The sequence below is a fragment of the Chionomys nivalis genome, chromosome 2 (assembly GCF_950005125.1).
Source record: "Chionomys nivalis chromosome 2, mChiNiv1.1, whole genome shotgun sequence".
Classification (NCBI taxonomy): Eukaryota; Metazoa; Chordata; class Mammalia; order Rodentia; family Cricetidae; genus Chionomys; species Chionomys nivalis.
Genome location: NC_080087.1, coordinates 57,355,990 through 57,370,906, shown reverse-complemented (window position 1 = coordinate 57,370,906; position 14,917 = coordinate 57,355,990). Strand labels below are relative to the sequence as shown.

General features: G+C 45.1%; 1 protein-coding gene across 3 annotated transcripts in view; it reads left to right on the top strand.

The window, feature by feature from the left end:
• Afg1l (AFG1 like ATPase) overlaps positions 1-14,917 on the top strand; it is a 176,582-nt gene that overhangs the window by 42,679 nt on the left and 118,986 nt on the right. For 2 of the 3 annotated variants that reach the window (XM_057762430.1, XM_057762429.1), the window contains exon 2: positions 4,811-5,034. Coding sequence is in view for 1 of the 3 variants with exons in the window: in XM_057762429.1 (XP_057618412.1) it covers positions 4,811-5,034 (224 nt within the window). In the remaining 2 variants the exon portion in view is untranslated. Of the gene's footprint in view, positions 1-4,810; positions 5,035-6,992; positions 7,001-14,917 lie in introns of those variants that run through there. The other variant, XM_057762431.1, reaches the window with a different exon arrangement.

The window sequence follows — 14,917 nt, the reverse complement described above, 5'->3', positions numbered from 1 at the left end:
TATCAGGAACAAATGTGTCCAATGACATAAAAAGCCTTGTGTTATTAAATTCCATATTCTGTAGGTCTCTGAAGTGTTTGAAGACCATCTGTCTATCTAAAATATATCTCTGTTTGACCTTTAAAACATACCTAACATGGCCACAAATTTGATTGTTAGATGACTACTAACCTGTATTTCTTAATTATCCTAAATAGTTTGTGATAATAACTTTCAAGGACTAGAAATTTGCATTATGTTGTTGAATGAGCTGTATAAAACAAGAGTAGAAAGATACATAGTATAACAAAAATAACCTTAAATTTGTATCTATATACAAAAAATATACCAATATGAAATATTTAAAACTAGTAGTTGCTCTTTTAGTTTAAAAGTAGATTCAATAATCTACCATTTTATCCTATCATTTCTATATCTCCCCCTTTTTTCTTTACAGAACAAGATTCCTGAATCTAGTCTTCTTTGTTTAATTTCTTTCCTGACCATGACCAATAACAATAGGAAACCAAACTCTCTAAATGATGATAAACACTGACTGATCAAAAACCACCCACCCTACCTCTTGGAAATCTGGGCATTGTGTTCTTAAAATTACTTCCTGTTGTCTGTGGATGACTGGCATCTTTAGGAAACCCTGAGAAAATTGAGATAATGGTCAACTTCTGGGAGAACTAGCCATTGTCTAGTCTTGATGTGATGGGAAAGTGCAGGGCTTATTTGAAGCCCTGGCTGGAGTAGTTATGAGGCTGGACCATCTTAGCTAACAGTTTTGATGATGTCCTGAGCAGTTTGTAGTCAGAAGCTGACTTTGGGGTGATAGTTGTCATCTTAATGGCATTATTGCAGTCCAGGTGGTTTGTTGTTGCAGGTCCTCATCATCCTGGAGACCTCAAAGATCACTGTAGAAATAGTCGTGATTCACTGCAGAAAGCTTATGTATCTGTAGAGAACAGCAGAAACAAACATTTTGGAAGATTTATGAAATTTTATCCTGTTAGAAATGTGCTATTCCGTTAGGTTCCTTTACTCCTTCTCTTGGGACATTTTCTCTGGATGGTTCTTCCTTTTTCTTTAAATGTTTCATTTGTCCAGTGGACTTCACATTCCTTAGTTGGATACTTTTTTTCTCCTGAGTCCTGGAAGAACTAGATACAAAATAATTCTAGAAAATTACAGCTCTCAAAGTACTTCAGCAGGGGATTGGCTGACTGGCAGAGGTAGAAGGATACTCATTTGCTATTAGTATCAGCAACAAGGAGCAAGAGACAGACAGCTCAGGAAGCTGCCTGCAGCAGCCTAAGTTTTTTGTTTTTGTTTGTTTTTTCCCTCCAGCACAGTAGTCGTTAAAGAGAACGAAAGGTATCTGGAAACTTACAAAGACAGAAGATTCAAAAATACCTAGTAGGGTGTGGTGATGCACACTTTTGATCCAGTTCCTGGGAATAGAGGCGGGTGGAGTTCTGTGAGTTCAAGGCCACCCTGGTCTGCAGAGTGAGTTCTAGACACAAAATGTTGGAGGTCAGAAGACAGCCTGTGAAAGTGGGTTCTCTCTCCTTCAAGGCCACCCTGGTCTGCAGAATGAGTTCCAGACATATGTGGAGGTCAGAATACAGCCTGTGAAAGTGGGTTCTCTCTCCTTCCACTATGCATCTTCTAGGGATCAAATACCCATTATCAGGATCAGTAGCAAGTGCTTTTGCCAGTTGAGCCATCTTGCTGGTCCAGCATAAGGTTCTATGGTTATGGTCATAGGTCCTGCTGCCTAATAGGTACCAGAATTTCTGATTTGATGAAGGAAAATAGATATTCAGTAAAACAGCATTGTTTGTAGAGCATCATTCTTTACGTTTTTGGCTGCAACTTTACCCCTCACACAGTCACTTGACTATTGTCAAGAACCAGTCTTGCAAACAGGCATTTCCATGGACAGCATCCTTAGGCCTCTAGTGTTAACCATTGCATGCTATTGATTTTCAGTGTGATCCTAGAAGGCGGGAAGTGGCCAAGGGGGCTGATGGGAAATGGGAGTTACATGGATATAGGTGTGCTTCTCTCTTCCCACTTTTCTTTAATAAATTGAGAATTTTAAACTTTATTTATTATTGTATGTGTGTATGATAAACATACATGGGCCTATACATGCCATGGTGTGTATGTGGAGGTCAGAGGGCAACCCACCTTCCACCTTTCTAAGCGTCCTAGGGAGCAAACTCAGGCCACCAGGCTTGCAAGGCAAGTGCCTTTACCCACTAAGCTATCTTGCTAGGCCTAAACTGAGTGGAAGATTTTGTATATAACAAAGTTGGCACTATGAAAATCACTCATTGAACAGAATGTCAAAGCTTACAGCAGGTTGCTTTTGGTTTTGTTTCTGGCTTCTGCACTTTATGAAACAACCTCCTCTGCCCAGCCCACTGGAACAGACTGAAGTTTATGGAACACTGTGTTCCTTGAACTAGAATCGCTGAGAGCCAGTTAAGGGCATTGGATAGGTTGCAGTTTTGTCTGTTGGCACAAACAGAATGTTGATGGGGTCACATTTGCGTTGGTGGAAGGTATTCCAGGTAGTGGTGATGGTGAGGTGATCAGAGGCAGGGGGATAACTGCCACAACTAAGCAGGAGATAGTAAGAGCCCCAGGGAGGGTGGCGTGTGAGGAAGGGGGGAAGGGCATGGACACAGCATCGAGTATCAGGAAAGAAGCTGTAGGACGGAGGGAGGAAAGCAGTGTTGCTCTGGGCTTTCCTAGTTGGTTAAGCTCCAGAAAATTATGAGACTGAAAAGAGCATTTTTCTTTGATTATGAGATTCTGAAACCTTTTAAAAAACATTTTTATGGTTTATTTAACTTTTATTTTATGTGCATTGGTATGAAGGTGTCAAATCCCCTGGAACTGGATCTTCAGACAGTTGTGAGCTCCCATGCGGGTGCTGGGAATTGAACCCAGGTCCTCTGGAAGAGCAGTCAGTGCTCTTAACCACTGAGCTGTCTCTCCAGGCTCCCCTACCCTTTTTTTTTTTTTTTTTCCCGAGACAGGGTTTTTCTGTGTATCTCTGGCTGTCCTGAAACTCTCTCTGTAGACCAGGCTGGCCTCAAACTCAGAGATTACCTGTCTCTGCCTCTGCCTCCTGAGTGCTGGGATTAAAGTGTGCATCACCACTGCCCAACTTCTAAAAGCTTTCCATATCAACTACAACTTCAAGAATCAATTCAATGTTGACATCGTCTACTGGGAATGAAGAGCAGATGCCCAAGTGAAAACCAAGTGGCTCCCTTTCATATGCCAGTCGCAAATGGGTACCCTGGTTCCCCATACCTCTGCCTGGCAAGCTATAGGTTCAAGGACTTCTTTAACCTTTCCCACCTCGGGTTTGTTAATTATCTAGATTAGCTCACATAACTCAGGCTCGTGACTCATTTATCATGAAGGTCCAACCCTGGGAAGTGTAAAGGAAGAGATCATGAGGCAGCCACAACACCAGCTGTGTTCAGTGACCTCGAAGCGCTCAGGTCTCTCTGCTAGTGAAATCAGCCTCTAGTCCTGCTGCCCGCCTCAGAGTTCTGTTCAAGGGGCTGGAAATTCAGTCTTCTCTTTGCTCCATCCGTGTGGCCACCATCCCTGACTTGAAGCTGTCCAAACCAGAAGGGGATCACTATGATAACATAACACATACCACTCATGGGATTCTTTTGTAAAAGATGTTATTAAAAGCGAAAGGATTGATTTATTTTTATTTATGTGCAGGTACGGATGCCTGCATTAGTTTATATGCACCGTGTGTTTGTAGGTGCCTATGGAGGCCAGAGGGTATTGAATTCCCTGGAACTGGAGTAACAGATCGTTGGGAGCTGCTTGCTGTGGGCGCAGGAACTGAGCCTCTGAGTTAATGCTCTTAACTGCTGAGCTACTTCTCCAGTCTGCTTAAATTTTTCTTCTCTTCTCTTCTCTTCTCTTCTCTTCTCTTCTCTTCTCTTCTCTTCTCTTCTCTTCTCTTCTCTTCTCTTCTCCTCTCCTCTCCTCTCCTCTCCTCTCCTCTCCTCTCCTCTCCTCTCCTCTCTTTCTCTCTCTCTCTCTCTTTTTTTTTTTAAATATTTATTTATTTATTATGTATACAATGTTCTGCCTGTGTGTATGCCTGCAGGCCAGAAGAGGGCACCAGACCTCATTACAGATGGTTGTGAGCCACCATGTGGTTGCTGGGAATTGAACTCAGGACCTTTGGAAGAGCAGACAATGCTCTTAACCACTGAGCCATCTCTCCAGCCCCTCTCTCTCTCTTTTTGACATAGGGTCTTACTTTATAACTCTGACTGGCCTGGAACTTGCTATGTAGACCAGGCTGGTATCAAACTCACAGAGCTCTGGCTATGTCTGTCACTTGAGTCCCGAAAACAAAGGTGTGTACTGCCATACCTGGCCCCTTTAGATTCTTAAAAAAATTATATGTCTCTGTGTATAACTATGTGTGAATTTGTCACTCGAGTGCAGTACCTTCAGAGGCCAGAAGAGGACAGCAGATTTTTTTTTTCTGGAGATGGAGTTAGAGGCACCCACATATGGGTGCTGGGAATGAGTCTGCCCTGGACTCCTGACCACCAAGTCATCTCTCCAGCCCCTACTCAGAATTCTGAGGATTGGTTTTAGGAACTCTTGACAAGAACTGGGGGCAAGGAAGATAAAGGTGGGAGGATCTGAAGCTATCCTCAGCTCTGTAGGGAATTCAGCTGCTACCTGAGACCTTGTTTAAATGAAGGCACGAATGAATGATGGATGGATGAAGTCTAAGCTTTTATATGTTTTTTGTTTGTAGCCTACACAGTCCAGACATCTGAAAATGGACGCCCAACAGCCGCTTCTGAAGCCCATTCCCAAGCTTTTGCTGTTTGCCGTGGACCCCTGGATCACTATGACTTCCTGATCAAAGCACAGGAACTGCGGGACGATGGACATCAAAGAAGAGTCATCCAGTGTTTGCAGGGGCTGCTGGAGGACCTGAAAGGATACAGCGCGGAGGAGGAGGGGCTCTTTTCAAAGGTGAGAACCTACATTTTCTAAACGAATTCAGTGCTGGAAGGACAGACAGCCCTGCAGCTGCCTCAGCCTGGTGGATTCCCATTCCTGCCCTTTTGATGTTCCTTAGAGTTCTCTTACCTTCCCGGATTCAAACAGCTTCATAGTTACTCAATCGTGTAGCTCTGGCTAAATGCACCCCCACCCCATCCTCCCACCCCATCCCCCACCACATCCCATCCATCCCGGTCCTCAAGCCTCACCCTGGAAGGTGGTGGGAAGAGCGTGTGACCACATCTCCTTCTATCTTCCTTTGCTTTGCTGTGCCTCTGAGAGTCAGAGGAAGGATGAGATAGGGACGGGTGGGCTAGGTCTCAGCAGCCTTAGTCCTTTGACAGTAGGTCTGCTTTGTTAAGGGACACTGTGGTGGGTTGCAGATGCCTCTCCTGGGGACTTTCATGGTGTCCCGTTCTTTGTCTGCCTTCTATGACTGGGGAAACACCTCCCAGCCCTGCCTTTTGCTGAGACCTCTTTCCTTGCTCTCAGCCATCTTTCTCCCTCTCAGGTGCTCTCTCTGGCCCACTTTCCGGGTCCACTGAGGCCATGGGTACATAAAGTTTAGTTTCTACAACTCCTGGGACGTGGAGTGTTTCAGTTACCCTTGATTTCTTCTTCTCTTCTTCTTTTTTTTTTTTTTTTTTTTTTTTTTTTTTTTGGTTTTTCGAGACAGGGTTTTTCTGTGGTTTTGGAGCCTGTCCTGGAACTAGCTCTTGTAGACCAGGCTGGTCTCGAACTCACAGAGATCCGCCTGCCTCTGCCTCCCGAGTGCTGGGATTAAAGGCGTGCACCACCACCACCCGGCTCTTTTCTTCTTTTTCTTAAAAATCAAGACAAGGCAAACAAAATAAAAACACGTGTGTCTTTTGCCTGCATATTGTGTACCGCATGCCTGTGGGGATCAGAAGGAGGCAGCAAGACTCCCTCAGTTGGAGTTACAGGTGGTTATGAGCAGCTCTGTGGGTGCTGGGAACCAAACCTAAGTCTTCTCTAAGAGTGGCCAGTGCTCTAAACTACTAAGCCACTTTTCTAGTCCCTTGCCCGGGCTTCTATGGGCAAGAAGAAGGCACCAGATTGGTTTTGTCCTGTATACCCTTATTTTTTCTGAGGATTAACGTCAAGCTCACCTACAGGCTCTTCCACACCCTACTGTGGTAGCTGTGTGTGGAATTCCTCTTTTTCCTGGGGAGGGCATCCAAAGCCCTAACCTTCTCCTGAGGCTCCTCCCTACACTCCTTACCAAGCCAACAGCTTTCTGTCTTGATCATTCTTTTTGGTTGTTTTGCCTTTTTATTTCTTATTAATTGATTAGTTAAATAATTACTGGACAGGGTCTTGCTGGGTAGACCATGCTAGCTTCACACTCTTACACATTCTTTTCCTTTTGCTGGTACATGGTAACTAAACCCAGGACCTCACTGAGTACCAGGCATGCACCACAGTGCCAGGGCTCTCTTTTTTTCTTCTAAAATAACCCGTGTGAATGTGAACATCTCCCGGGAAAAATGGAATGCTTGTCTCCTGTTTTCCTCTGTTCTGAGCTTTTGCTGCAATTTAGCCACAGTAGGAAAACTCGTACTGCATCCCACAGGGGAAGCCAGCATCACCAGAGGGAAGCATCTTTAGGCGCCACGGAGCTGTACACCTGAGAAACTAGTTTTACCATAATTGACTGGCCACCATTCTGTTTGTTCTCTGGGCAGATGTAGAAAGGTTCCTTTTAGTGCACTTTCCTTTACTTCTCTTGTAGTCCCAAGAAAATGTCTGCAAATCCTGCACTCTTACGTTGAAATGGAGCCCCTCCTTCGCCTGGCCACGCTGGTTCTAGTAAACAGTTGAAGAGGTTCAGAGCATTGCCTCTGCCCCAGGAGCAGCGGACTGCGAGGAATGAGAGCTTGTGGACACGTTGTTACCAAATAAAACTTACTACCAGGTTAATCTGACACATTTAATGTATGCATAATTGTTATTGTGCTGGGAGGTAATTAGGCATAAATGATAAGTAGTTCATGTAAATCACTATAATTAGAATTACTTTTACACAGCCAAATCAAGCGTTTCTGGAGTCAGGGAGGGAGAGAATTAAACAGCCTTGGATTCTCGTTCTCCATTAATCAGGGCCGTGCAAGCCCTGGGTATTTTCATCCTTTGGGAGGAGACTTAGCCTGTTTGTAAGGAAGCTCAGCTCGGGTGTTCAAGTGTAGTCACTTTCCACGTATCAGTATTTTGCTCAACGATGGACTGCATATGCCATGGTGGATCTGGGACGATCTTGGCTGAGAACGTCTCACCCAGTGATGTCATAGCTTTAGCAAGACGCTCTGGTTTGTGTGATGATGTGCAGGCCACTGTGTGAAAATGTAGCCCTACAGTTGTGAACTGTGTTTTCTATGTGGGGATGGTAATAACCTGTTACGTGTCCATGTGGGGCACATGCGAGGATAGCTGTGAAGATATGAGCTGTGAGCCGGGAGGGGTGGCGCATGCCATTAATCCCAGCACTCGGGAGACAGAGACAATGGGTCTAGAGGCAGACCCAACGGATCTAGCTTATGCTCATTCTTTCTCCCTCTTTCCCTCTCTCTGTATATGTGGCATGTATGTGTGTTTGCATGTGTGTGTGTATGAAACGGTTAAAGGTCAGTGGCTTAATTAGGGTTTCTGTTGCTGCAATGAAACACCATGACCAAAAATCAAGTTGAGGAGGAAAGGGTTTATCCAGCTCCCACCTCCACAGCACAGCTCATCACTACACAACAGGAACTCAAGCAGGGCAGGATCCTGGAGGCACGAGCTGATGCAGAGGCCATGGAGGGGAGCTGCTTACTGGCTTGCTTCCCATGGCTTATCCAACCTGCTTGCTTGCTTGCTCGCTCCCTCCCTCCCTCCCGCTCTCCCTCCCTCCCTCTCTCCTTCCCTCCCTCCCTCTTTCCTTCCCTCCCTCCCTCTCTCCTTCCCTCCCTCCCTCCCTCTCTCCCTCCCTCCCTCCTTTCCTTCCTTCCTTTCTTCCTTTCTTTCTTTCAGCTTTATTTATTTTGTATACAGTGTTCTGCCTGCATGTATGCCTACATGCCAGAAGAGGGCACCATATCTCATTATAGATGGTTGTAATCAACCATGTGGTTGCTGTGAATTGAACTCAGGACCTCTGGAAGGGCAGCCAGGGCTCCCAACCTCTGAGCCTCCCTCTGACTCCTCAGCCTGCTTTCTTATAGAACCCAGGTGCCCAGGGATGGCACCACCCACAATGGGCTCCTCCCCCATTGATCACTAATTGAGAAAATGCCTTGCAGCTGATCTAATGGAGGCCTTTCCTCAAGTGAGGCTCCTTCCTCTCTGATGACTCTAGCTTGTGTCGAATTGACATGAAACCTGCCAGCACAGCCAACATTTGGTGTTTTCCTCTATAGCGCTCCATCTTTTATTTTTCAAATGAAGTACGGATGACTAATGCCATGCACTTTTGAAAATTCCATTATATTTTGCTTTTTTGCATTGGGGGTGGGTTAACACATGGAGTCAGAAAATAACTTGTAGGAGTTGCTTCTTCCCTTCTGCCGTGTGGTTTCCAAGGGATAGACTCAGATCATGAGCTTCAACAGCAAAGGCCTTTGTTTACTGAGCCATCTCGCCAGTCCTCCAGCTTGTATTTTGAGATGAGGTCTCTCACTGAATCTGGACTCACTGACTGGCTGTACTGGCTAGCTGGTGAGCCCCCAGGTATAGGGTTACGGGGGCGTGCTTCCTCATGCCCCCTCTCCACGTCCGGCTTTCTCCATGGGTGCTAGGGATCCGAACTTAGGTCCTTGTGTTTTCCCCACCGAGACGTCTTCCTGGCCACACTTCAGCCCCTGCCTTTCTGCCATTCATGTTTTTACTGATTGATATAGTCACTCATTGATTTAACCAAACCCAGTATTAAGTGGCACCTTCCGCAGAATAGTTCTTGCTAGGAGTGTTGAGAGGGTCAGCCCCTCACGGAGGAGAGGGACTGACAGGCAGAGCATTGTGGGTGTAATGATTTAATCCCACCCACTCTTCAAAGATGTCCTACGGAGCTCTTTCCAGCTGCCTCGATGGTTCCTGTTGCTGATGACTTTCTATGCGGTTGGCGTCTTTAAGGGGTCTCTAAGATTCCTTTAACAATATCAGGCTTTTCAAGAATTAGATTTTTCATTCTAAGAGTTTCTGTTTTGAAATTACTTTTTACTTATTTATTTATTGCATTTTCTGTTGTGATACATGTGTGAACGTGCACATGTGAACGTGCCAGGCTGCATGTGTGGAGGACAGAGGACAGCTTTTAAGAGTTCTCTCCTTCTCCCCTTTGGATCCCAAGCTTGGTGATAGGTGACAGGTGACAGGTGCCTTTACTCATTGACCCATCCTCTCAGGCCTCAGTGACTTCTCTTCTTCCCAGCCCTCTCTTTCTTGAGATAGGGTCTCACTATGTAGCCCTGGCTGCCCTGAAACTCACTGTGTAAACCAGGCTGGCTTGGGATTAAAGGTGTGCACTTCCACCACTGGCTTCTTCTTTTCCTTCTCCTCCTCTTCTTAGATTGCATCTGTTTATTTATGGTGCATACGTGTGGGGGGGGGGCGGGGGGAGAGGGTGCTCTGTAGAGGTCAACCCTTTCTTTCCTTCTACCATGTGGGTTTTTTTTTTTAATTATGTATACAATATTCTGTCTGTGTGTGTATGCCTGCAGGCCAGAAGAGGGCACCAGACCCCATTACAGATGGTTGTGAGCCACCATGTGGTTGATGGGAATTGAACTTAGGACCTTTGGAAGAGCAGGCAATACTCTTAACCTCTGAGCCATCTCTCCAGCCCCTACCATATGGGTTCTGGGGATTAAAATCAGTTTGTCAGGCTTGGTGGTAAACACCTTTACCTGTTGAGCCATTCCGCCGTAATCCCAGCATTTGGAAGGTGACAGAAAGATCAGAATTCTCTCTACAGTGCATAGGGAGTTCAAGGTCAGCCTGAGCTATCTGAAGCCCTGCTTCAACAAACAATCAAACAGATAGGCAAATAAACAACAAGCAGAAAAGAAAATCTGAATTATTTTCATACTTCTGCCTTTCGTGGAGTGTTCAGAGACCAGCAACTGAATGTGTGTTTCGGGACGTACTGCCGTGACTGCATAGCTAGCTTCCCTGGGAGATGCTAGCCGCACAGTTTGGAGGCACTGCATGACCATGGTGATGGAGGCCGCCATGGAGCTGTCTTGATTTGCTTTTGCCCCACTGAACCAAAAGGGGTCCCTTGGGCTTTCCCTGAGCCCCATGTTGCCTAGACACTGGGTAGGCTTGTAAGTGAAGCAAAGGAGCGTGGTATCTGTATACAGTTTCCTCCGTCATCCCATTTGCCACATAGATATGCCCAGCATATGCTTCTTTGTTTCTTTGATACAAGCCTGGCTATATAGTCCAGGTCTGCCTGCTGCTGCCTCTCAAGTGCTGGATCAAAGGCGAGACTGTCACACCCAGCCTTCGTGACTGGCTGGTGTTGCCCACCTGTACCCTGCCATGTACTTTCCTTTTTCGGTCTCCTTGAGCCTGAAGAGTCAAACTCGAGGCCCAGCATAAAGTAGGTACTTGATGCTCAATCCATGCCTGTAAAATGGATGGAAAAATAAGTAACAAGGCCCTCATGGAAGAGGCATAAAATAATTCTGTGCTGATTTGAAGACAGTTGTGGTTGCTCTCTGGGCTTGTCCATGTGTCAGTGAGTTCTGGTTTCTGTGTCTGTCTCTGGGAATGAGTCCTTGTCAGTAGTTGTCAGCTAGTATAGAAATGCCTGGGAATCCAGTGTAATTCTCCAGTTGAGAACCCTTCAGAGTTCAGAGCAAGAAGGCATCTGTTTCCATTGTCTTAACAAGTTCCTGATTGTTTTGATGATTATGCTCACGTTCTGGCTGTCCCAGTAACTAGCGGAAACAGGAGCCATGCCAGAATCAGAGTAACAAACAGGATCTAGAGACCAGGAGGATTTGCTGGAGAATTGCCTCTAAGTCCCTTGTTTCCTGGTGGTATATGGGGTACCTAATTGTACCTTTGTTGGACTTAAGGTCCCAGCACTGGGGAGAGGGAGGAAGGAACATCAAAGTTTGATGCTAAGTTGGGTTACCTAGCAAGACCTTGTCTTGAAAAAAAATCAAAAATCATTTGTATCTGAGTATTCTGCTAAACAGAGTCTGAGCAGGTTTTGTCTCGTGATATTGTCAGGCCGGTCTCCAGTTCTTGGCCTCCAATCCTGCTTCAGCATCCTGAGGTGTGAGAACTATAGGTGAACATGATCAGGCCAACCAGTCCCTCCCTTCCTTCCTCTTACCCTCTCTTCCTTCCTTGCCTGCTTCCTTCCTCCTTTCCCTCTCCTTCCCTCCTTCCTTCCCTTCCTCCCTTCCTTCAGATGCTTTATTTCCACAGTTTATCAAATCAACTTAAAACCCAAAGACTGGGAAGCAGTGGGTAGAGCAACACACTTGGGGCTGTATCTGTGCCAGGGGGAAACTGTGTGGGCTTGACTATCTGAACTTGTCAGGTCCTGTCATTCTGCCGCAGCAGCTTTTCTCTATGACAACATTAAGTCGACAGCACCGGGTTTGAGCAAAGGGAACACACACACACTGAAGGTGTCTGGGGTGGGTGACACATCCCTCTGCTAGCTACAGCTCCTTGGCTAGCTTCTAGCTGCTGCTCCGCGAGCCATTTCTTGTGTGTGTGTTTGTAGAATTTGAAAGCCTCTTTATTTAGCTACTTAAATAGGCTTAATTATACTAGTAAACCGAGCAAATTGATGTACTTTAGGTTAGGAGGGTTCTTTTGAAAATCAACTAAAGCCATTAAAAAAACATTCTCATTTACAGAGAGTTTATGGATGCTAACATATAGTTCTGTTTTTTAGTTTCTCAAGATCTGTAGAAACCTGAAGGATACACTTTTATCAGAAGGGGCCCACGTGGAGACTGCTGTGGTGCCCGTTTCTAAGAGCTGTAATTATTCTCAGCATCCCAGCTGGAGTCATTGTCTCGGATTCTGCCAACGGGGAGACAAGAATGCAGTGGTGGGGATGTGGGGAGAAGCAGGAGCAGTAATATCCCTGCATTTTACACCAGCTGAAAACAATACTTTTATCTTAAGAGCAACACCCTTGTTATCTAGTTGTCCTGATGGAGACTATGCTGGAATAGCATGTGGACAATCTAGAAAGGCCGAACCATGCCTCTGAACTGAGAACATTTGTGAGAACCACTGGGGATCATTTTGGGTAGGATTAAAAAAAATTTTTTTGAGACAGTGTTTTGCCATTTAGTCCAGACTAACCTTGCATTGAGATCCTCCTGCCTCTGCCTTTGGATGCTAGGATTGTCTGGGTACAGCATGCGCCCAGTGTTTTGGATCATTTTTTTTTTAATGTTAACAGTTTAATGAAATGGAGAACAAAAGATAAGACTTACATCGTTAAGTGTGAATACTTGGGATGATGGCTTTGAGTTCACACCAGTTGAAACAAAGGAATAGTGTTGAAAGTAAACATCCAGCGCATCAACGTGCAGGTGGATTTTTTATTGTTTGTTTGTTTGTGGACAGGTAGTTGAGGCTAGTCTTGAACTCACTGTGCAGTTAAGGATAACCTGCAATTTCCGCTTCTTCTACCTCCCTCAAGTGCTGGGACTGTAGATTCTGTTTACCATGCATAGCTTGATTTTTAAAAATAACTTTAGAGCCAGGCATGATCATGAAGCCTTTTAATCCTGGCACCCAGGAATAGAGGCAAGCAGATCTCTGTGAGTTGGAGGCCAGCCTGTTCTACAGAGTGAATTCCAGGCAAGGCAAGACCAGGGTGAGACTTTTTTACAAATTTCTGAAGAAAGAGATTGAGAAAACACTAGAAAAATGGAAAGACAGCCCATGTTCACAGATTGGTAGAATATTGTGAAAACAACCTTCTTACCAAAGGTAATTTACAGATCAATGCAACACCCATAACATTCTTTCCTGGAAGAGAAAAAGACCCTAAAATTCATACGGACCCAGAAAAGATCCTGGAGAGCCAAAGCTACCCTGAACACAAAGAACAATACAGAGGGATTGTCTTTCTAGACTTGATGATTTCTTAGAGAGCTGCAGCCATAGAGTAATATGGGACTGGCGCAAAGCCGGACTTGTAGACAAATGGAAGACGTTAGAAGAGCCAAGCATGAGCACATAGAACCCCAGCCATCTCATACTCGAAAAGAGGCTAAAACACTGGAGAAAAAGAAAGCACCTTCAACAAATGGCACTGGGAAAAGCTGATGATCATGCAAAGACAAATGAAATTAGGAGCTGTGTCTGTCTCTCCACACAAAAGTTAGCCCCAAGTGGATAAAAAAAAAAATCTCAATATGAAACCTGAAACACTAAGATTGCTAGGAGAAAACAGGCAGTGCCCTAAGAGGTGACCGGAGAGGTGTGAAAAGGACTTCGTGAATTGGACTCCCTTTGCCCAGGAATTAAGGTCAACAATTTAAACATATGTCAGAGCATTTGTCTTTTTTCCTTGTGGTTTCTGTTTTGTTTGGTTTGTTTTTTTGTCTTGCTTATAAGATACTGCACTTCAATATTATAAAAACAAATGAGCAGGAGGGTATGTTTGAAGGTGCTGACAAGCCGCAGGGATACATGAGAAGTATAATTTGCTGTGCTGTAGCTGCTGGAAAGGAGTGGGCGGCTTTGGAAAGGCAGGCATGGTGAGATTAGGAAGTGTGTCTTTGTGTCTTTTGTCACGGGAAGGAGACTGAAAGGATGATCCCAGAGGCTGAGCTGCCGCAGGAGTTCAGTCCCACAGGACACCTCCCCTTTCTCTCTATGAAGAGGTGGGAGCCTTTGTCTGAAAGTGAGTGGGGAAGGGTAGGTTAGTGTCAAGGGGGCTGAGAAGGTTCCAGAAGACCTCTGAGAGAGCCTATCTCGAAGTTCTTGACTGCATTGTTGCTATATTGGTGTAGAGTTAATCTGTGGTACTGGGGATTGAACCCTTGGACTTATGCATGCTATGCTATTGCTCTGTTGCTGAGCTAGCTAGAACCACAGGGTATACAGAGATGTGAAATTGCTTGAGCTCACCAACTGTATTGTTCAGATTTTTTTGGAGTTAATTATTTTCTGTGCATGAGTGTTTGTCTGTCTGTCTGTATAGTTATCACACAGTGCCTGATGTGTAAGGAGGCCAGAAGAGGGGTTGTTGAACCTCCCAGAAATAGAATAAATAGGTGGTTGTGTGTTGCCTGCCATGTGGGTGCTGGGAACCAACCAGTCTTCTACAAGAGCTGCAAGTGCTCTTAACCGCTGAGCCATCTCTCTAGCCCCCCAACTCCACCGTGTAATTTTTAGTTTTTTTTTTTTTTTTTTTTTTTTTTTTTGGTTTTTTCGAGACAGGGTTTCTCTGTGGCTTTGGAGCCTGTCCTAGAACTAGCTCTGTAGACCAGGCTGGTCTCGAACTCACAGAGATCCGCCTGCCTCTGCCTCCCAAGTGCTGGGATTAAAGGCGTGCGCCACCATCGCTTGGCAATTTTTAGTTTTATTACAGTATGTTTTTATAGTAATTCTTTTTTATTATTAGCTGATATTTATATATAATATTTATATCATATAGGTAGGCGTATATAAAAAATAATGCATCTATGGGTTTCAGGACAGTCAAGGTATAGAGGTCCACTGGAGGACCATGTTTCCTAAGGCTAAGGGAGGACTGTTGTATGTGACATCATTTGAGGGGTCTGTGAGAGGGCTCAGTGGTTATATCTGCTTGCTGCCAAGCTTGATGACTTAAGTTTGATCCTCAGGATTCACATGATGGACTGGG